General features: G+C 38.4%; 1 protein-coding gene across 3 annotated transcripts in view; it reads left to right on the forward strand.

Annotated features, from left to right (window-relative positions):
- LOC126241230 (integrator complex subunit 1) overlaps positions 1–13935 on the forward strand; it is a 304834-nt gene extending 290899 nt beyond the window's left edge. For all 3 annotated transcript variants that reach the window (XM_049947990.1, XM_049947989.1, XM_049947991.1), the window contains exon 37: positions 13703–13935. In XM_049947990.1, coding sequence (XP_049803947.1) covers positions 13703–13818 — 116 coding nt within the window. In that variant the 3' untranslated portion in view covers positions 13819–13935. The remainder of the gene's footprint in view (positions 1–13702) is intronic.
- The last annotated feature ends 10993 nt before the right edge of the window (positions 13936–24928 follow it).

Consider the following 24928-nt stretch of genomic DNA (forward strand, 5'->3'; position numbering starts at 1 on the left):
GTCAAATTTTTCAAAAAAGTGTTTTCTCCAAACTCTTCTAGACTATGGTCATTAGAAAGAGCGTATTCTAAACTATCAAGAAAAGTGTATTTGGTTTTGCAATGCAAGCATATAAGGCCCTAAAAAGTAGCATCATCAAAGAGGCGCATTGGAAGTTTGAACACATTTTTCTGGCACTCAAATTATACCTGAAACCTTTTATTATGCCAAATAAATGTTTATTAGTGCCTTGAATAATTGAAATAAAAAGATCTGGTAAATAGGCAATGAGACTGTCAGAAAAACTTGAAAACTATGAGAAGTAGCCCTTCTGCTTTTATCGTAAGTGTTCATCTGCATAAAACAAGTGGAAAATGAAGACCTAATTTTTGGATTCAATTGTATAAAACATTTTTCCAAAAAAGAATCGGTTTGCTTGAATCATACATCAAGTGATGTAAATTTTCCAATCAATATTGCAGAGATTTTAATACCTAGGTGTTGTAACCTGTGAATTTTTGTCTTAAAGTTATTAGGGAAACATGTGAAATTGGTTGGTTAAAGATCTAAGAGTTTTAATTTTGTATTTAATCACACTTAAATGTAGCCTACTACCTTGGTAAATACGTAACCACTAGTTTCACAGAGAAAATTCATAAGATTCACTGTTAATAGAAAATATAATGGCAACAATTACTTTAACAATCAGATTGTTTCATTATTGTGAGCCGTGTTTGAACAATCAGCATTTCAGTGGTGTGTTTGCAGCATAGTGAGTGGGTTCACTTGACTGAGTGCAGCTTGTTAAGTGATTCATAAGACCATCAACGTTTGTAATCTTAATTTACAAAAAATTGCTTTGTGTCTTTATAGCATATATCTCTTATTAGATTTTTTCATTGGTATTATACATTGTGTATAATTTCATTCAGTAGCAATTTGTCTGAAATTTAAGCAGATTATAATTTGCACCTAGATGCCAAATACATTATTTAGTTACTGATTAGAGATGGATTCAGAAGGGAACAGCATACCTTCCTGCTCAATTGGGCAAGGAGACAGTGGAACAAAGTGTCATGTCACTTTCTTTGCCAAAAAAAGCTGCTTTAAAATGGTTTGCAGATTTTAGTGATGAGGAAAAAGAATTGTTGGTCCGACATTCTGAAGCAGAGCTGGACAATACCTCTCAAGTTTGCCTACACCATGAAGCCCTGTTATTGACACAATATGAGAGGTTACAAAAAAAAAATGCTTCAATCCCTTTGGGAAAGTGAATCATAACGTTAAGGCAGGAATTCGCACTCTTGATACTGAAACAGCTAATAAGGCTTATGATATGTTGAAGAAGCAGCTTGTTAATAACATAAAGCCAGGTCAGAAAATTTGTCCGGCTTGCAGGACTACCTTAAACAAACACTTGGACGAAGCTTTATCAGCCTCGTCATCACATTCTGATGAGAACTTTACACCAAAAGAAGAATTACATAGTAGCTTATTGTCTATCGGTATTTCACCCTGAAGAGAACAGTAAGCTACAGAGATAAGCCCCAATATGTGAAGAAGAAAATTCAAAAGGCGTAAAATGTGATTAAAAACATAATTGTAAATGCAATGGGAGTAAACTGACAAATTGAAGATGCTAGTGAAATTAAGGAATGTGGAAACTGTGCCGACTATGCACATTTGCTGACTGAATGCAATTCATAAAGAACAGATGCAAGTTTTAACCTTGGCACCTGTAAGTTGGACAGTCATACAAACAGCAGCTCAGTTCGGCGTGTCCGAAAGAATGGTGAAGAATGCTTGGAAGCTTAAGGCAGAGAAGGGCATTCTGGCATTTCCCGAAAATAGGCAAAGCAGGAAATTACCAGCAGACGTTGCTAGTAGAGTGCAAAATTTTTTTGAAGATGATGAGTATAGTAGGGTGTGCCCTGGAAAAAAAGATAGTATTTCAGTTAGACTTTTAGATAGAAAGACATACATGCAGAAAAGATTGTTACTTTGCAATTTACGGGAAATGTATGTTATCTATATGAATATAAATGGTCCAGAAATAGGGTTCTCAAAGTTTTGTGAACTTGACTCAAATGGTGTGTAACAGTAAGATCAGCTGGAATGCATGCAGTTTGCATCTGTGCAATTCACCAAAATGTGTTAAGCTTATGCTTAGAAGCTGGTATACGTGAAAATGATAAGGAGATTCTCAGCAAGGCAGTTTGCAGTTCGAACTCGAAACAGTGCACGCTTTATCGCTGTGAAAGGTGTCCTGGGCCCAAAGCTATTGCATCTGAAATTGCCGGCTATTTCCTAGATCATGAGCCACAGGAAGTTATTGTGTTTAAGCAATGGATACATACTGATTGTGCCACACTGGACACGAAGCAAATGGTAGTGGATGAATTTACTGAAGATGTAAAAAATAAAATATGGAGTCTGTCATGCCATCATTACATTGCCAAGCATCAAAGTTTGCATCTTAAAGGCCTTAAATGTCATCTGAAAGACGAAGAGCTTGTTGTCCTAATGGATTTTGCAGAAAATTATACTTTTATCATTCAGGATGCTGTGCAAGGCTTCCACTGGGACAATAGTCAAGCAACAATTCATCCATTTATGTACTTTCGTCAAAATGAGAAAGTAGACTCTTTAAGTTTTTGCATTATCAGTGATGGTTTGCGGCATGACACTATTACAGTTCACGTTTTTTTCAAGGAACTCATCAAATATATAAAAGCACGGTTTGCACAGATATCCCACATTCATTATTTCAGTGACGGCTCCAGTGCTCAATATAAAAATTTCAAGAATTAACTAAATTTGTGCTATCATAAGAGTGATTTTGGAATGACAGCCGAATGGAATTTTTTTGCAACTAGTCATGGGAAATCACCTTGTGATGGGATTGGAGCTACAACAAAGTGGTTAGCAGCAAGAGCAGGCTTGCAACGGCCACTTAATGGACAAATTCTTACTCCCATAGATCTGTTTCACTTCTGCTCTGAAAACATTAATGGAATTAAATTTGTTTTCGTCAGTAAAGATGCAATTGAAAAAAAATATTGTGTCACAAGAAGAGAGGTTTAAACTTGGACAAACTGTAGCAGGCACTAGAGAAAATCATCACTTTTTACCTATTGATGAAACAACAATTCAGGTCAGCAGAGTTTCAAATGATTGTTCATCTTTTCTAGCTAAAATGGGTCACAGTAATGAAGGAGCCATATTAATGTCTGCTCTCCAACCAGGACAATATGTTGCATGCATCTATGAAAACGTGTGGTGGATTGGGAATATCTGTGAGACCTCCACAGAGCAAAGGGATGCATTAATAAACTTTATGCACCCACATGGTCCAGCAAATTAATTTTATTGGCCACCAAGAAGTGACAAGTGCTGGGTTCCAGAACACCACATTATTGCAGTTATTCCAGCTCCATCAGTAAATTTGTCTGGCCGGCAATACACGATTCCTCTTGATATTCATCAGAAAATTAATGTAGCATATCAAAAATTGAAATAGGTTAGAGGGAACAATCTAAGGAACCCAAGAGTGCCTTCTAATTTTACACAGGGCACTTAAATAATTTTACTATCAGGCTTGGGAACCTGTGTGAAGAAACCCTTATCAGGCTTGGGATCGTGTGGTAAAGAAACCCACCCGTGGCTGTTTTAGCTAAGCTATCGTGCGTGGCCCCTATGGCAATGGGAATGCTGGTTTTCTCAGGTGAAATGAAACTAGCAGTGGTTAAGCCACCATGGACCATAGCAACTCATTTATACACTTCTTTTCCATCAGTAAGCTGCTGTTGTTCATTAAACAGGCAACTAATAATTAGATGATTATGCAAATAAATTTTACGATTTACATTCATTATTAATAATAATTGTGTGTGTGTGTGTGTGTGTGTGTGTGTGAGTGAGAGAGAGAGAGAGAGAGAGAGAGAGGGGGGGGGGGAGGGGGGGAGGCGACAATTATGAAATAACATTGTTTCTATTTTTATTCTTTTGCTATTCGGACTTAAGCAAGGTCCTATTCGTCAGGACTTCTTATTTCACTTATCACAGACATTAATAAACATGTATAAGGCAAAATAAAAGATTTCAGGTACAATTTGAGTGCCAAAAAATGTGTTCAAACTTCAAGTGCGTCTTTTTGATGATGCTACTTTTTAGGGCCTTATATGCTTGCATTGCAAAACCAAATACACTTTTCTAGATAGTTTAGAATATGCTCTTTCTAATGACCATAGTCTAGAAGAGTTTGGAGAAAACACTTCTTTGAAAAAATTGACTAAAAATACCCATTTTTAGCACTTTTTGAAAAATCGTCATCTTCACCCTAGATTTGTGAAATAATGGAAAGCAATAGGAGAATGAAATTTTATATTCTAAGACCTTGTGTTGGTGAGTTATGGTGTGCAAAGTTTCATGTACATCCCACAATTACTTTTGGAGATATAAAAAACTAAAGTTCGCATTTTTTTTTAAACAGCTATTTTTTCGCCCAACTTTGCTTCAAATTATCTCTATGAAAATTGCTCAGAAATCCTTTTCTTAATATTTTACTTTAAAATGCTCTAAAAGTTGTATAAGATGGCCAAGTTTTGTTTCTTTCATGCAAATACTTACAGAGATATCTCGTCTCAAAGTTGCTGAAAATTCAAGGATTCACTATGGGAAGCTGTGCTATGGTTTCAAACAAGTGACTATATCTCTGCAAGTATTGAATTTCTGAAACTGAAGCTTTACCAGTGTTCATTGAGAACATGTGTGAATGTTCATACAACATTTCATCAAAATCCATGATGGTCATGTGGGAGCCTCTAGACCACTTGGCATGGAATGACCCTGTCCTGAAATAGTTTGATGGCATGCATTGCAAAATATACACGTTTGAGTTACAGAGCGCAATACAGTGACGTCGCAATAAAGTGACTTGTGGTATAAGAATGTTGTTTGAAGAGGCGTAGCACTGCGCTTTGGCACACTAAAGACCAAATAACATGTCTTACACTTCCTCGAAGATATATGTTTTATGCATCAGAGTCTTCAGAACGATGTGCGCTACAAAATGAACTTATTTTTGAAAAGTCTTTTTATTTATTTTTGATGTGTACAGAGCAGTCTGAGTTATAGTGGGGTGGGGGGGTAGTCTCCACGTGACCCGTGTTTATATTTAGTGATTTTTCTGTTTCCTTTTCGTTTACTGCTCTTACGTCAAATGAAAATAAGACGGATTTCTGTGGCTGGGAGCTATCAAGTGAATTAAAATACATTCACATAATTACGTAAGGCTTAAATATGTTACTAGTTTCAGATTTTATTTTATTTCCACATTTCTGACAGTCAAGCATTAATCGCCTTGCAAAACAATAAAGTTATTTTTGTCAGTTTGCTAAAGAAATTTGGCCTTTATTAAGCTTTCCTGCTGAGGCAGTAAATGTATTTGAAACGAAGTGTTTAATCCCGTACTATTGGCTAGTTTCAACTATTCGCTGCATTTCAAGTGCACGTTTACATCTTCTAGCACGTATGGCATTATGCCGTAATAAAGAACCAAACATGAGATCATACAGTACTGGTACTCCAAGAAAATTTACATCCCGAAAACCATACCGAAAAGCTTAATATCAGGTCGAGGCCTATGTCATTGGGAATCTGGACATACGAATGTGCGCTTCAAGGTGAACTATGCATTTTAGTAAGGTTCACAAAATTCCCATGCTGTTGGAGTATCCTCTGATGTCTTGTTTCTTTTATGACATAACGTAAGAAAGAGATTTTAATGTTTTACACGTACGAACATACTGGCTTCCTGCATCACCGTAGCTGCGCAAGTGCGGTGACGTCTCCTATCTGGCGCTATCTGGCAACTGCTGAAATGAATCTGTTTCTAACAGGTCGCGAGAAACTATTCCGAGTTGTGGTTCGAAAAGCGTTATTTTCAAAGTAGATTTTCTTTTACGCAAGTTAAACTATGTGCGAGAATGTACGATGACTTTCTTAAATCACAGAGCGTTTGCTCTCATTTAAAAATCAACTCTTTGATGACGAGCCATTTAGAAGACTTTTGAGCCCAGAAGATCAGAGATTTATGTCAGTATTAAAAATTTTGCTGGCGTATTTGTATGATGTATCTTAAAGAGTAACATGCGCTAAACAGATCAAAATTATATGTGAAAACTTAGCTTCTCTTGTAGCTTATTAATCTTAGAGACAAATATTATCTGCGAAAACTTTGCTTTTCTTGTAGCAACACTATGTATGCTAACTTAAACCATTTACTTTTCCTGTTGGTGGAATTCGAATTTATACTTCCGTAATACGAAAATCTGCTTATCAAAGATCTTTCCAAAACGTGTTTTTTCCCCCTGAGTTTTGTTTTCTAAGGTGCCGAGAAATTCTACACTGCTGTAATAAAACCATATCCATTCAAAGGGTTGATAAGTTTTACAGTTCCAACGGAAAGTGTACTGTCAGTTAACATGGAAAAAGTGTATTTTCATCCGGGAGAAAATGTATTTTTAACCGGGAGGTACGGGAAAAATCCAAGAATTTTTTTTCCTTGTCCACGTATACACCCTGTTGATTATATGTTGCTCATAGCATATTGGTTCAAAGTGCATTGCAATGCAAGAGCAGTACCACCGTATCTACTATTAAACATGCTATATGAATGCAGAAGTTTCTTTATGAATAGTCTTCGTTAAACGGGGCTGACTGGCAAAAGGTTGAGAGAGAGAGAGAGCGAGAGAGAGACCTTGTGCTGTGCGGTATGGGAATGTACAGCGGGAATCCCCTAAAACTTGCACAGCAAATATTGTTGAAATGGAAAGTACTGTTGATGTGTGCTTATCAAAGAACGAATTGGTAGTGAGAGACATGTATTGTTAGCCAATAACCAGATTGTAATAATACTTGTTAATTCTATTTTTTGTAGAAACATATGCTTTTTAAATGGAACAATGGCTATTAAAGTTAACAAACTAAAATTAGGGTAAACTGTCAGTGGCATTCGTTGCAGGATTCCAGTGCGAATCATTTACAAGATACCATGTTTTGAACAGTTCCCGCACCAACACTTCTGCAATACCTGTGGTAGCACAAACTAAAAAACAACAAAGTGCATACACTGGTCATGTGGATTCTGATCAGTAATGAGACAATTGATCTTCACAGGTTGCGTTCAAAGTGACAGTCGTGAGCAGCAATACATGCTTCCAGTGTGGCATTGAATGACTTCTGCACACGTGCTAGAATTTCAGCAGAGATGTCCAAGCATTCGGCAATAATACATGACTGCATATCATCAAGTGTTGTAGGTATGTCCTTGCAGACAGCATCTTTCAACTTTCCCTACAGACAATAGTCTGCAGGCATCAAATCTGGGCAACAGACCAGCCAATGTACAGGTCATCTGTGTCCAATCCAGCAATTTGGAAACAATTCGTGAAGACATGCTGTAGTACTTTGTTCACTGTGGGCTGGACAGCCAGCACGTTAGTATCGCAAGTTCCTCGTGTGCAGAGAACGTTGTTTAGCATCTGTGGAAGATGGTCAGCTACGAGGATGCAATACTTGTGCACATTCTGTGTTTCGTCTATGAAACATGGGTGTATGAGATGATAGATCACTATCTCACAACGCACATTTGCAGTCCATGGACAGTGACATTCCACCTGATGAAGCCAATGGGGATTATCAACAGACCAATAATGCATGTTTTGGTGCTATACATGCTCATAATTGGTAAATGTGGCTTCTTCACTAAATATGATACATGATACATCTGGAGTATCTTGCTTAATGCCCCCACATACAGAAATTAACACAGTTCTCATAAACTTTTCCCTGCAACTCTTTGTGATATGGATAGAACCTATGTCAATGGAGAATCTGTAGGATACTGCCTGACTCATGTCACTTCCTCACACGATTGCACAGGAGCTAACATGTGGATCAACTGCAACAGCAGCAAGGATGTTTATTTCCCTCCCTTCTGTCATTACTTGTTCCCTTCTGTTACATTGTTTAGGTGTTATACCAACAATTTCATGTAACTGGCTGAGTAGGTTGATAACTAACTGTCAAGATAGTTGACTGTCTTTCTATGTACACTCTACGAGAATAAACTACATTCTTCCTTCACTCTCTGCATACTATGAGCATGTCAGCTCACAACCTACTACTTGGACTGTCACACACTAACTGACGAGCACGTTGCATTGCACTCAAGGAACATGCAAGCACATTGTAAGCAAACATACCTAGAGAGAAAGCAGGCTGAATGGCACAAACCAGTATCATTGTGGAAACTTTTCTAAATACAATATCTCGTAAATGACTCTCACTAGAATCCTGCAACAAACACCACTGACATTCTAATTTACCCTACTTTTAGTTTGTTAATGCCAATAGGCGTTGTTGTTGTTGTTGTTGTGGTGGTGGTCTTCAGTCCTGAGACTGGTTGGATGCAGCTCTCCATTCTACCCTATCCTGTGCAAGGTTCTTCATCTCCCAGTACCTACTGCAACCTGCATCCTTCTGAATCTGCTTAGTGTATTCATCTCTTGGTCTCCCTCTACGATTTTTACCCTCCACGCTGCCCTCCAATGCTAAATTTGTGATACCTTGATGCCTCAGAACATGTCCTACCAACCGGTCTCTTCCTCTCGTCAAGTTGTGCCACAAACTCCTCTTCTCCCCAATTCTATTCAATACCTCCTCATTAGTTACGTGATCTACCCATATAATCTTCAGCATTCTTCTGTAGCACCACATTTCGAAAGCTTCTATTCTCTTCCTGTCCAAACTATTTATCGTCCATGGCTACACTCCTCACTTCCATACATGGCTACACTCCATACAAATACTTTCAGAAACCACTTCCTGACAATTAAATCTATACTCGATGTTAACAAATTTCTCTTGTTCAGAAACGCTTTCCTTGCCATTGCCAGTCTACATTTTATATTCTCTCTACTTCGACCATCATCAGTTATTTTGCTCCCCAAATAGCAAAACTCCTTTACTACTTTAAGTGTCTCATTTCCTATTCTAATTCCCTCAGCATCACCCGACTTAATTCGACTACATTCCATTATCCTCGTTTTGCTTTTGTTTATGTTCATCTTATATCCTCCTTTCACGACACTGTCCATTCCGTTCAACTGCTCTTCCAAGTCCTTTGCTGTCTCTGACAGAATTACAATTTCATCTGCAAACCTCAAAGTATTTATTTCTTCTCCATGGATTTTAATACCTACTCCGAATTTTTCTTTTGTTTCCTTTACTGCTTGCTCAATATACAGATTGAATAACATTGGGCAGAGGCTACAACCCCGTCTCACTCCCTTCCCAACCACTGCTTCAGTTTCATGCCCCTTGACTCTTATAACTGCCATCTGGTTTCTGTACAAATTGTAAATAGCCTTTCGCTCCCTGTATTTTACCACTGCCACCTTTAGAATTTAAAAGAGAGTGTTCCAGACAACATTGTCAAACGCTTTCTCTAAGTCTACAAATGCTAGAAACGTAGGTTTGTCTTTCCTTAATCTTTCTTCTAAGATAAGTTGTAAGGTCAGTATTGCCTCACGTGTTCCAGTATTTCTACGGAATCCAAACTGATCTTCCCCGATGTCGGCTTCTACCAGTTTTTCCATTTGTCTGTAAAGAATTCGTGTTAGTATTTTGCAGCTGTGACTTATTAAACTGATAGTTCGGTAATTTTCACATCTGTCAACACCTGCTTTCTTTGGAATTTGAATTATTATATTCTTCTTGAAGTCTGAGGGTACTTCGCCTATCTCATACATCTTGCTCACCAGATGGTAGAGTTTTGTCAGGACTGGCTCTCCCAAGGCCGTCAGTAGTTCTAATGGAATGTTGTCTACTCCTGGGGCCTTGTTTCGACTCAGGTCTTTCAGTGCTCTGTCAAACTCTTCACGCAATATCATATCTCCCATTTCCTCTTCATCTACATTCTCTTCCATTTCTATAATATTGTCCTCAAGTACATTGCCCTTGTATAGACCCTCTATATACTCCATCTTTCTGCTTTCCCTTCTTTGGTTAGAACTGGGTTTCCATCTGAGCTCTTGATATTCATACAAGTGGTTCTCTTTTCTCCAAAGGTCTCTAGTTTTCCTGTAGGCAATATCTATCTTACCCCTAGTGAGATAAGCCTCTACATCCTTACATTTGTCTTCTAGCCATCCCTGCTTAGCCATTTTGCACTTCCTGTCAATCTCATTTTTGAGACGTTTGTATTCCTTTTTGCCTGCTTCATTTACTGCGTTTTTATGTTTCCTCCTTTCATCAATTAAATTCAATATTTCTTCTGTTACCCAAGGATTTCTACTAGCCCTCGTCTTTTTACCTACTTGATCCTCTGCTGCCTTCACTACTTCATCCCTCAGAGCTACCCATTCTTCTTCTACTGTACTTCTTTCCCCCACTGCTGTCAATTGTTCCCTTATGCTCTCCCTGAAACTCTGCACAACCTCTGGTTTAGTCAGTTTATCCAGGTCCCATCTCCTTAAATTCCCACCTTTTTGCAGTTTCTTCAATTTTAATCTGCAGTTCATAACCAATAGATTGTGGTCAGAGTCCACATCTGCCCCTGGAAATGTCTTACAATTTAAAACCTGGTTCCTAAACCTCTGTCTTACCATTATATAATCTATCTGATATCTTTTAGTATCTCCAGGCTTCTTCCATGTATACGACCTTCTTTTATGATTCTTGAACCAAGTGTTAGCTATGATCAAGTTATGCTCTGTGCAAAATTCTACCAGACGGCTTCCTCTTTCCTTTCTTACCCCCAATCCATATTCACCTACTATGTTTCCCTTTCTCCCTTTTCCTACACTCGAATTCCAGTCACCCATGACTATTAAATTTTCGTCTCCCTTCACTACCTGAATAATGTTTTTATCTCTTCATACATTTCATCAATTTCATCATCATCTGCAGAGCTAGTTGGCATATAAACTTGTACTACTGTAGTAGGCGTGGGCTTCGTGTCTATCTTGGCCACAATAATGCGTTCACTATGCTGTTTGTAGTAGCTTACCCGCACACCTATTTTTTTTATTCATTATTAAACCTACTCCTGCATTACCCCTATTTGATTTTGTATTTATAGCCCTGTATTCACCTGACCAAAAGTCTTGTTCCTCCTGCCACCAAACTTCACTAATTCCCACTATATCCAACTTTAACCTATCCATTTCCCTTTTTAAATTTTCTAACCTACCTGCTCGATTAAGGGATCTGACATTCCACGCTCCGATCCGTAGAATGCCAGTTTTCTTACTCCTGATAACGACATCCTCTTGAGTAGTCCCCACCCGGAGATCCGAATGGGGGTCTATTTTACCTCCGGAATATTTTACCCAAGAGGACACCATCATCATTTAACCATACAGTAAAGCTGCATGCCCTCGGGAAAAATTACGGCTGTAGTTTCCCCTTGCTTTCAGCCGTTCGCAGTACCAGCACAGCAAGGCCGTTTTGGCTAGTGTTACAAGGCCAGATCAGTCAATCATCCAGACTGTTGCCAATCATCCAGACTGTTGCCCCTGCAACTACTGAAAAGGCTGCTGCCCCTCTTCAGGAACCACACGTTTGTCTGGCCTTTCAACGGATACCCCTCCGTTGTGGTTGCACCTACAGTACGGCCATCTGTATCACTGAGGCACGCAAGCCTCCGCACCAACGGCATGGTCCATGGTTCATGGGGGGGGGGGGGGGGGGGCAGTAGTCATTGTTCCACTTAAAGTGCATGTTTGCACAAAAAATAAAATTTCTAAGTATTATTACAATCTGTTTATTGGCTAACATAATGAGCCCTTGACTACAAACCCATCCTGTGCAAATGGCACATCAATAATCAATAGCACTTTCATTTTGGCAATATTTGTGGTGTAAGTTTCAGGTGATTCAGCCCGTGTAGTAGCTAGCATAATTTTTTTCATGTTCCTGTATTATAAGTTAAATATTCATAAATGCTACAAAAGTTCAGGAAAATTGTATTGGGGGGGGGGGGGTGAGTTCATTGCTTGTCATGTGTATGCTTGAATGAGTGCATTTTCTTTATATGTTGTAAACCTATTGTGTAGCAACAGAGCCACAGAGAACCAGTCGTAGATTATTCTACAAAATGTATCACATTGATGATAAAGCACTTGAAAGTAACCTAGAGGTACATGCAGATATGACGAGTATTGGTAAGAAGAAAGTTCTGAATCTTGTCACATCATATGGTGTCGTGGACTCTTTATCATTTACAGCATCTACAGTAACCTTTAACTGGAAAATCTGGATACCAGTAAGTTGGCAGTCTGTGACTTGACAGAGCAAACAGCTTAAAAAGTGTGCATTTATCTATTATTTTCAGAATAGGTGCATCTCAATATTGTGCAAAATAGTGACATGATAAAAAGTGGAAATTATTTGATAATCATTTCTGACATGCAAGATGATTAGTTGCTGATGAGAATTTAAGCATGTAACAAAACTGAGCCTTCATACAAGGGAGCTAATGCTTTGGTCGCTGTTTTGCCAGCATCAGCTATAATCCCTTCTTCACATTAGTGCTGGAACACAGCTGTAGTGGTTGTGAGCTAATTTGCATAGATTACTTAACAGGAAATAAGTTTAGGGATCTGCTGTGGACATTGCGCAAGAACTGCCCGGCTTGCATGAGAAAATACTCTGCGTCCATCATGTGCACCAGCTCTCTGTTGGCTGACAACCACCTCTCTAAGCATTGGAGGATTGTGTTCAGTCCAGAACATCCAACTTAAAGAACCATAGTCCATTCATGTATTTGTGAGAGAATATACAGCATCAAAAAATTCTATTTTAGTTAATAGGAGTTTAAGTCTATGATGTTACTGCAGTTGGGATTCATTTTTTATCCTCAGTGTTTCGTGTGTGGCATGTGAATACTAGGGAAATGTTGTTTACCTGCATAATTGCATGGTTTTACTTATCTGGGGCTAAGTAGCATCATGAGCTGTGGAAGCAAATTACAGCCCAATGACCATATAGCTGTTGGGAGTTACGAAGTTTCTCATTCAGATCCAGTTGTGTGCATTTCTTTACATTTGTATAGTCACAGTTTGGAGTTCGTATCAACCAGCTGATTTGAAGGTCAACAGTTTTTTACTAGACTTGGTCCTTTTGTAGATGGCATACCCATTTCTTCTCCTACTTCAGCTGTAATGGCATCCACAGCACAACATGGAATTCAAACAGCTGTGCAGCCTGGGCATTTTTCATAATTTGAATATTTAACGTGACATGTCTTTTGCCAACAAACCCACATATTACAGTGGCATTTTGGTTGTATTACACAGCATGATATTTATCAGCGGCACTGCCATATGTGACAAAAATATTGTCTGAATACACTTATCACTCTGTCACACACAAGTGTTACACATAGCTTATTCTGTATGATGACAGAACAGCACCACATGGGTGGAGTGGGTAAGAGGTTGGTAGTGCTAATGTCTGATGCTGTAAATATGGGTATGCCAGTTTAATGGTTCTTGTGTGCAGTTAAAAGTTTGGAGTAGTGAACAGAGTTAATTTGTTAATCAGTGTACAGCCTTTGCAGAATTGTTGACAGTTGTGACTTTTTTGAATTGGTGACTTAATTGGACATGTTTACTAAGGTTAAAACAAATTTTAAAGAAAATCCTTTTTTTTCCAGAGCATGCACTGTCTCTTCTCCACAAGGTTTTTGAATTGGGAATGTCATCAAATGTGAACACAGTACCCCACATCAGCAAAACAATTGCATTACTTAATGTTCAGACTGGTTGTTAAGACTTACATGCAGACAACTGCAGAAGAGAGACAACTTTTCTTGTAAACTACTTGTGTAAAAATAATTTCTGTATGATATTATGCTATAAAAGATGCATTTCCTGCTGTACAAAAGTATAGTTTTTAATTTGTATTTGTTGAGAGGCAATTTTAATTACTGTCTTTCTGAGTGAGCAGTATTCGAACAATAGATGTTTACTTTGTAATGCTAGTAGTGTTTTTAAACTCAATAAGCACAGTTATTTCAAACTATTACAGTTACTGTTGTAAGATTTGTCAATAAATGACAAATTCATACATTCATGATTATAATAGAACTAATAAATATTTTTTCTGTCTCGATTCCTTACACTTAAGTTATGTAGTTAATGAGAATAAAAAGTGACTCAGGTGGCAAAATTACTGTTGTAAGGGTTGTTCAAAGTTGACCAGACTCTTCCTCGTTTTTTTTTTTTAGCCACAAGTGGAAATATGCACACAATGATGCTACTGCTTCGTTTCACTTAATTAGTCCTTTCCTAATTTGGAATGACATTCATTCAACCATGAGGAATCGAACTAAAATGGTATTGATCGCATGCAGTAGCTGCTCGATAATTAATGTTGCACTGTACACCTAATGATAAGATGGTGAGCTACTATACTCGAAATGATGTATTGAAGTTACTGTGTGATGAGTGGATGGGTTGCTACCCCTCCGGACAGTTCGAATCTAACTTCAGTACGCCTGGGGATTGGGAACACACACTACAAATGGGGCACATTAGCTGGAGGAACTCGGACATGCCCTCAGACATGATGTTAACATGTAACACACACAATAGTAAATAACAATGGAAAATTCAGGATGGAATGTAACAATATTGTTATTGTTGTGGTCTTCAGTCCTGAGACTGGTTTGATGCAACTCTCCATGCTACTCTATCCTGTGCAAGGTTCTTCATCTCCCAGTACCTACTGCAACCTACATCCTTCTGAATCTGTTTAGTGTATTCATCTCTTGGTCTCCCTCTACGATTTTTACCCTCCACGCTGCCCTCCAATACTAAATTGGTGATCCCTTGATGCCTCAGAACATGTCCTACCAACTGATCCCTTCTTCTAGTTAAGTTGTGCCACAAACTTCTCTTCTCCCCAATCCTATTCAATACCTCCTCATTAGTTATATGATCTACCCATCTAATCTTCAGCATTCTTCTGTAGCACCACTTAACCACCACAAAACACCACACAATTATAGCTTACGGCCATTAAGGCCTTCGTCAACAATAGTCACACATATGCACATGCACACACACTCATGCAAGTCATGTGTGTGAGTTGCATTTGCTTGAGTGTGTGTTCGTATGTGTGTCTATTGTTAATGAAGGCCTTAATGGCCGAAAGCTATAATTGTGAAAGTATTTTTGTTGTGCCTATCTGCAACTGAGCATCTCCGCTATATGGTGAGTAGCAACTTTCCTTCTCATAACAATAAGAAAGAACATTTATATAAAAATTACACAGTGAGTAAATATATGACTAACTTACATTGCATGGAAGGCACACTGTGCACTGTAGTGGCTGGTCATCTGAGTATTTGTTCAATCGACATTTCAGTTTACAAATGATAGTTTTAAGTATTTCGCTTTACAGCAATTAATGTGAGAAGCAAGAACCAACCACAAAAGAGTGCCCCCTTCGTCACCTACCCAGGACTATAACAACTGAAGCATAGGGCTTTGATTACCTATCATCATGCCCTGCAATGAGTGATATCCTACCCAAGATCCTTCCTACACCACCCAACCTCCACAACATCCTAGTTCATCCCTATACCACTCCCAATTCCAGCCCCTTGGTACAAGGACCATATCCCTGTGGAAGACCCAGGTGCAAGACCTGCCCAATCCACCCACCCAGCACTTCCTATTCCAGTCCTGTCACTACCCATCAGGGGTCAGTCCACCTGTGAAAGCAGCTATAGTGGTCTGCTGCAATCATTGCACAGCTTTTTATATTGGTATAGCTACCAGCTAGCTGTCCATCTCAAAACTGTGGATAAGAGCACAGTAAACCACCCTGTGGCACAACATGCTCCACTACCCGAGCCATCTGGATCCTCCCCTCCACCACCAGCTTTTCCGAACTGAGTAGATGGGAGTTATCCATCCAATACTTTTTCCACTCCTATAATTATCCCGGCCTCAAGCTATGGTAACACAATTTCCTCACACTCTCCAACCAACATTGTTCATGCACTCTTCCCTATCATTTCCTCCCCATCTTTCCCTGCTCCTCTCCTTTTTTTTCCCTGCCTTCCTGCGCCACAGCCTCCTGACAATGTGCCTGTTGACGTTCTAGTCCATGCACATTGTGCCGGACAGTATTCGCCTCTCCCTCCACCAGTACACTACTATCCCTTCCATGCCCCCTCCAGATTGCTGCTTGTGCCCCCACGCGATAGATGCATTCTGGTCTGAGCTAATGGAAGTGGTTCACCTGTGAATGAAGTGTACTTGCTTGCGTGTATGAATGGTGTGTGTTTCTCTTCCCCTGATGAAGGCTGTGGCTGAAGGCTTTACACAAGTGTCCTTTAATTGTGCCTGTCCGCAACTTAATGTGCCTTCTTTATGGTAAGTGGCAATCTTATCTTTTCCTACATTATTGATATTCCTACATGTGGTTTCCATTGTTTGATTACGTTTAAGGTTCAAATAAGACTTTGGATGATAAAATACTTCTGATGTTCTCAAGAAAAGAAACCATGTTCTCCAGATTCAGATTCTTTATTAGTCATTGACCACATGTAGTGGAACAGCCTTTACATTGTTGGTGTGATACAATAGCAATTACAATATTGATTAATGTTGACATTACCTCTACAAATAATTTTTCCTATATTAACCAGTCGTATAGATTAGCAGTCTTAATCTTAGAACTCAATTTCTACACTAATAGTATCCAAGAATTCTAACTGTAGAGTGGATTGTTTATTAAGCAGTTATACAACTTTTAAAATTATTAAGGTGTAGAATGTGGTAGTTTATTAAAAAATTTGAAACAGTTCAGTTTGTGATCACTGTCTCTTTTTTGTCAGCTTATGCTGTGGAATGTCAATACTGCTGGTGGCATAACTGTGTACGTTCTCTCTGATATCATTTTGCAGAAATGAGGTTGCCAATTTAATTTGGAATCAATATGTATTCCAAGCAGTTTTACAGATTTTGCATCTTTGTATTTAGATAGTCCCAGTTGCGGGTGTTGAGTTTGCTCTCAATTGCACTGTAGTTCGTTAGATGAGAACCAGTTTTGTATTAAGGAGTGTGTGTCCTGTGATATCTTGTGCAATGTTGACATATCTCAAGCTGTGGTGATTAAAGTTGTGTGGAGCCCAACAAATGTGGCAAATCGTTAACTGCAACAATGAACAACAATAGAGTACTAAGTCCTGGGGCACACCACATGTGACTCTCTTCAGGGAAGAATGCCTATTTTGAACTGACACCGATTTCCTCTAGTTATCTGGATAAGAATTAATTATGTATAATGTTGAATTAGTTATTCCATAATACTGTAGTTTGGCTAGTAAGATGCCAAGATGGATACAGTCAAATGCCTTACAAGGGTGTATACATGGACAAGAAAAAGTCCTAGCATTTCTCCGAATTTCCCAATTAAAAATACTCTCTCACAAATTTTTTCTTGGGTGAAAGTACATTTTTCCATGTTAAGTGACGATATACTTTTCCTCGGAGCTGGAAACACAACCCAGCAAAATACAATGTGTTTAGGAAAGATCTTTGTTGCACAGCAGTGTGTGCTGTGCACATTTTTGTAACTCTACCACAATAGCTTCTGAAACACTGAAATCCAAATGACAACGTGCTTTAGTCAGGGTCTATGTTTGTCAGCAAATCATAGGCCGTGTCACATGATCTCGGCAGCAGATATTCAGAGCATAGGAAATGTAATGTAGTCAGCCAATAGCAACATCATTGTTAAGCAGCACAAACACACAAGTAGAAAAGTTCATGGTTTAAATTGATATACAGTCGGTGTAACCACAATAAAAGCTAAGCTTTCACATATAATATTGATCGCCAACAATTTTGTGCTGTTCTTTCCTAGGGTGTGGTTAGGCAGGATCACAAGAGCACCAGCTTAAACTGCAGCAGCTGAATATTTCTCACAAGCACGATTATAAATTTCACAGCTGTTTACCAGACACGGTAAATCCAGTTATGTTTCAAATTCCTCAACTCGTGTCCCACTTTTGAAAGATAACTATACTTTCTGCCATAGTTACTGAACAATTTGCAATCTGTGAAAGACCTAAAATAAACATGAAAAACTAAACTTTAAACTTGGTCTTTTTTTTTGCGCGTGTTATCTTTTTAAGATATATCAAACATAGACGTGCCAGTGAAATTTTAAACAAGGGCATAAATGACTGGCCTTCTGGGCCTGAAATTGTTCTAAATGGTTGATCCTTAGCGTTAAGTTTTGAATGAGATTTAAGAAATTAATCGCACATTCTGACACGTAACATATCTTGTCTAAAGTGGAATTTACTTAGAAAGTAATGCTTCTGAAACCACCATTCGCAAAATTTTCCAGCAACCTGTTAGAAAAATAAACAATTGTGAAGTCACGCTCATCGACATGAGGTCCAGGAGGAAGACACATCGAAAGCAGTTTGTTGTTAGTTGTTACGAAGTAGTGCATGGTCTCCGACACATTTTGCTGCCAGACAATCGTGTGTACTGTGTTTTGTTGTAAACAGCTCATATGCTTTGCAATTAAAGCTTTATTTTAGTGTTATTCTCTTGTTGATGTTTTATTGCTGCAGTATTATTCTGCAGTAGCAGGCTAAAGTGATGTTTTTGTCAGAGTATCAGTTCTTACCAATAAAAATTACAAAAAATTAATTGAAAACTAATGCTTCTCGTGTTCTTCTCAGTTGTCACGGGGTGTAAACATACACCTTCCACACTCAAATTGCATAGCACAAGAGAGACTGTGTTATTTCCAAATGCAGTTAAAAATTTCAAGGACTGCAGAAGTGGTATTTATTTCCTGTCAAATCATGCTGTCAGCCGCAACACAGGTTTCTTTTCCAAAGCAATTACTAAGCTGTATGTGAAAATTGCTTCAAATATTTTGAACAAGATTGTAACAACAGACAACCTATAGTTCACAGGGAGCTACTTTTCCCCCTTTTTGTACATAGGTATAACTTTTGAAATGTTGAACTGGTCAGAGAAAACTCCAAATTCCAGGCAATTACTCATAATAAAAGGAAGTGGTTTCCAAATAAAGTGTGTTATTCATTTTACTATGTAGTTAGATAGCTAGCAGCAGTCCATGGTTTTCCAGTGTAGGTGTGACAAAATCCCAATGGAATTCATCTGATCTAGGAAGCCGATCAGCAATTATTATCCGCAATTTAGTTATATTTTTGTTTATTCTGGTAGCACTGTTGTTCTACGTTGATGACACCTGCTTTGTTTATTTGTTGTTATATCTTTGCAATTTTTAAACTGCTAGGTTAGTTTCGTTATTGCTGCCATGGCTGCTCTGCTGTCTATTTGCACCAAAGAAGAGCAAGTTCAGTGATCCGTTTTTTGTGGTCAGAAGGCATATCAGGGGCCAAAATTCATTAAAGACTTTTGGCACAGTACAGGAACAGTGTTTTGCCATAGCGGAGTGTCTATGAATAGATTGAAAAATTCCGAAATGGTCGCACAAGTGTTACGCACGATGAAGGAGTCGAATGACCGTTTACTGCCACAAATGAAGAAACCATTGAGTGTTCAGGTGAAATGATTCTCTTAGACAGACGATTAACTATTGACGAAGTGGCACATTGCCTGCAAATCAGTCACGGTTCTGCCTACGAAATCATACACAACAGACTTGGGTTTCATAAAGTTTGTGCAAGATGGGTCCCAAAACAACTCTCACAGTTGTATAAACAAACGTGCTTGGACATCTGCAAAAAAACATTTGGATCGCTATGGTAACAAAGAGGACAACTTCTTAAGACAGGATCATTACTGGTGACGAAACACGGATCCATCTTTATGAGCAGGAGAGTAAACGTCATAGTATGGAATGGAAACATCCAAATTCGCCGTGCAAGAAAAAGTTCAAAACCCAACCGTCCGAAGGAAAACTGATGCTTACGGTTTTGTGGGACACACAAGATCCAGTACTGGAACATTATGGGGAAAGGGGCACAACAATAAACAGTGTATGTTACAGTGAGATGCTTACTGTCAGGCTAAAGCCTGCAATTCAAAGCAAATGCTGAGGATTGCTGTCAAAAGGTATTGTGTTGTTGCATGACAATGCCCATCCGCATACTGCTGCCCACACTGCTGAAATGCTCCAGAAACTCAAGTACTGGACCATCCTCCATATAGTCCTGATCTTGCCCCTTCTGACCATCACTTGTTTGGTCCACTCAAACAGGCATTACGGGGCCGTCATTTTGCCTCGGACGAAGCAGTGAAAGAAGCAATGCATTCCTGGCTCGCTTCTCAACGGAGAACCTTCTTTTATGAGGGAATCGGGAAGCTTGTACAATGATAGCCAAAGTGCATTGACATGCAAGGAGACTATGTCGAAAAATGATGTTTCTGTAAGTTTCCTGTTTGATTTCAATAAAATTTTATAACAACTTTGCGGATAATAATTGACTTACCCTCGTATATCAGTTGCTGATGTGTTTGACTGGTTAATTTTAGTTCTTATTCATTTAATACAGTAATAAAGTATTGAGCTCTTCTGGCTCAAGCAGAACGTCGTGAGTTTGGGTAGAAGTGAAGTCTTGTGTTACAATATCCTAGACAGCCTTACATTTGTTTGGAGCCCCTTCTACATAATTTCATAGGCAACTTGTTTGGAAAGTTTGTGAGAAATGTACTAGTCTGTGCCACATTGAATTAATATGATACATTTTGTACAGTGAAAGCATCTTTTCCCTGATACCAGCAACATCGTCAAGTGTACCATTTATGCTTTTTGCCTTTTCTGTCAAGTTTACTACTGTTTCTTTTCAGTGATGAACAAGAGTACCATAAATCAACATATGTCCTAAAGAAATTATTAAATAGAGTTATAACAGTTGATTTATCAACATAATAAAGGAGGTCCCAATTAACATTTCTAAGGCAATCTGTGAATAACTAAGTACATTCCTCTTTCTGACCTCTAATCCATGTCACACTTGGCTTCTTATTTGCAGCCACATAATCACTATCTGACTGTGTATAGTACTATGTGATGAGTAATGGATCATGATCTACAACACATTCGTCTGCTAAGCTAACAGTGTAGGTCTCTTGAGAAACTAACTATAATATTGTCCTAACAGGCATCCCTATATGTAGGCTCTTGTCAGTACAATAAAAATTTAATGATCTGAGTAGGTTCAAAAATGTATCACATCTTACAAAAATGTTCCAATTCTAACAATTTATACCTAAAAATTAAAATGTTGACTTCCAAGAGGGTAAGTAATTTGCATTTGTTTTGCATTCTCTCTAAGCAATTAGGAACCTGTATTTTACAGGACGTGTTTGTACTATGTGATGACTCTGGAACTAAACACAACTTTCTCTTAGAGAGAGAGAGACAGAGAGAGAGAGAGAGAGAGAGAGAGAGAGAGAGAGAGAGAGAGACTGGATCCTCGTTGACTGTACAATTTGTTGAACCTAGAAATGGTCTGAGAAAGTGGATTTACTGGTTTCATGACAGGAAAAATAAGTTACAGGCAAAATACCCACTACCATGACTAGTTACTTAACACTCATGGTTAAGCTGCAACTGGGAAAGACTCAGTGAAAAAACTGCAATGATTCAATGACCAACATTTCTTCCTCACCAATGCAGTCATGCGTTGGCTGTTAGGAATGTTAAAATAAGCACAACATATGTTGATGATGCATGTCAACAACTGGCTTCTGCTTATTACAAGTATACTATTATCATATTACTGGTGCCGTCACTTATGGGTATAATAATGCACTACACAAAATAGTTGAAAACTATAATTTCTTGTATCACGATAACAAGCTTATGTGGATAATAGCGTAACCATCAACTCGATTAACTTCATAAACTGAAATAAAATGCTAATACACATAATTTAGAAAAGTGTTGGGAATACACAAACATTGGATACAAATAGTGAAATGTTTTCCTTAGGAGGTGTCCCACAATGTCTACTGAAAGTCATTTTGAACTTACAACAACTGCTATGATAAATCACTTTATTTTGCAACCAGTTTCAACAAAACATGCCACAGTTTTTACAATCATGTTTATGGATACAACCATGACATCCAAAACCAACTTATACAGTGTCAAATAACTCGTGTAAATGTTTTTGCATCAAATTGTAAAGTTTTTAACAATACCTGACAATTGTAATCTTGACAGTCAATGCAGAAATATTTTAATAAGTCATTTGACATTCTGTAGGTTATTTTTGGACATTGCAGTTGTTACCCTACACAAATTCTGAAAAAGTAAAAAATTTTCCCCGTGTGGAGTTTGCTAGTCTCCCATGAGTGCCTCCCCAGGTGGCATATTGGGAATGCCTACCATATATGGGTGGTACCAGAGGAGTGAAATACCCAGGGTGGACCAAAACTAGCACAAAGGGAAACGTCTGACTCCAAAGGAGTCGCTTCCCAGCAGCATCTTTCCTCTATGTTAAGAGTGGCTGTTTACCACACAGGGAGGAAGGCAATGGGAAACAACCTCAGACAATTATTCAGAAGAGTATCACATAGGCCAAAATGATAAGTACACTTAACTCAAAATTTTCTGGAGGTATAAATAGTTCCCCAATCGAAACTCCAGGGGAAGGGGGGGGGGGGGGGGAGTGTGTTAAATGATGCTAAGAGAAGGAAGATGAACCACTAAAACAAAGTAAGGATTGATACCTGGAACGTACAGAGTCTGTATGATGCTGGGAAATTAGCTAACATAATACAGAAATGGAACGACTGAAGGTAGACATTCTAGGAGTAGCAGATATGGTGGCCAAAAGCTGGAATGTGTGAGGCTCAGGGAGGAACAATGCATTATAAAGGGAATTAAGGTAAGAGACACAGAAAAGGCATTGGACTATGTCACAGAAAAATTATCCAAGTCTGTAATAAATTTCTTCCCACATTCTGACCAAATGGCTTTACTTAAACTTAATGCCATTCCAAATAATGTCAACACCATCCAAGCATAAGCAACCAAATCAGATTCAGCTGAAGATGAAATTCAGGTATTCCATGAGGAACTAAAACAACAGCTAGGACTGGTAAAAGAACATGAAATAAACTTAATACTGGGAGGGGCAATTTTAACTCAAAAATTGGAGAAGAAAGATATCAAGAACTAGGAATACGTAATGATTAAGGTGAACAGCTTTATCAGTTTTGTCAAGAGGAAAAGATGAAGGTAACAAACACTTGGTTTAACTCACTACATCTGTAGACATTGAGAGCTCCAGCTGATCACCCTGACAATATAGGGCAGAATATTATAGATTACACACTGTGCTTTGAAATATCGGTAATGCGAGGGTATGCACCTGTCCGGGAGCCTGCGTTCCCTCAGACCATGTCATACCAGTAGCAAAAATACAAATAAAAATTACAAATGACAAGAGACATACGGAACAGTGAAAAACAGAAAATGCTTGACCTAAAAATGAAAGTATCAAAAACAGGGTAACAACATAAATCAGCGGAAGAATTACAGGTACAGTCAAGCTGCACCTAGAAGAGGGAACAGACATAAACAATGTATGAGAGGAAATAGAAAAAAAATTATGACAGATGTTGCAGAGAGTGAAATAGGTTACAAGCAGAAAACATGAAAGAAAATTTGGATCACAGACAAAATTTTGGCATCATTTGAAGAAAGAAGACAATATAAAAACAAAAGAAATCCAGACATGCAGGAAAGAGATAAAAGCAGCAAAAAATAACTGGCTGAAACAACAAAGTGAAGAGTTGGAGCCACTGCAGCAAATATGTGACGACTTCAGTTTACACAGGAAGATACAGGAAATGGCTGGTATGTTAAAAAAAAACCTTCTCAACTTCTCAAATATAGAAAACAACCAAGGAGAAATAGCACAGGACAATCAGCAAAAGAAAACTATCTGGAAGGACTACATTAACAATTTCTTTGCGGATGAAAGAGCTGAAATAGAAAATAAAGTTGACAAGGGTCTATCGGGTCCTGCCATCCCAATTGTCGAAATTGGAAGAGCAATAGGAACAACGAAGGATAGGAAAACAGTCAGTCCAGATCAAATGCTGAATCAGATGATAACAGTATCCTAGTTCTCCAAAGAGCGTTTAATCACATTTATAATACAGTTTAATTTCCTGACAAATGGCTGTTGTCACACTTTGAACAAGATGAGCAAGTAATAACATACAGAAATTACAGACTAATTAGCCTAATAAGCCATACCCTAAAACAATTTCTAAAGATCATTTAATATAGAATCACTGTGAAGTGTGAAAGGGGGGTGGGATCTTCACAGTTTGGATTTAGACAGGGTCTAGTTATGAGGGAAGCATTGGTCACAATTCAAGTATTAGTTGATAAGTGCTACAATCAGAGGAAGGAGATAATGCTGTGCTTCATGGATTTAAAAAAAAAGCATTCGACAGAGTGAAACACCATAAACTTGTACAAATCTTGAGAAGACTTGACATCGATGAAAAAGATATTTGCGGCATAGAAAATCTTTATTGGAATCAAAATCTGAGGTTAAAATTGGGCAGAAGCCCCAAGAATCTGTAGAAGAGTCAGACAAGGATGCGTGCTCTCACCACTCCTCTTTAATCTGTACTCAGAACATATATCCCAGGAGACACTTGAAGACCGTGAGATAGTTATCAAAGTAAATGGAGTATGGGATATGTGGTGACACAGTCCTAATTGCTGATAAGATGAACACAACCTACAAGACCTTATTACTGCAGTGGGAGAATGCAGTAGGACTATGGGCTTCAGTACAAACACCAAAAGGAAAAAATTTATGATAGTCTCTCATTATTCAAATGAACACAGAAATGTAGGACTAATGCATAAAAACTAGCCC

Source organism: Schistocerca nitens, chromosome 1 (genome assembly GCF_023898315.1).
Source record: "Schistocerca nitens isolate TAMUIC-IGC-003100 chromosome 1, iqSchNite1.1, whole genome shotgun sequence".
Lineage (NCBI taxonomy): Eukaryota > Metazoa > Arthropoda > Insecta > Orthoptera > Acrididae > Schistocerca > Schistocerca nitens.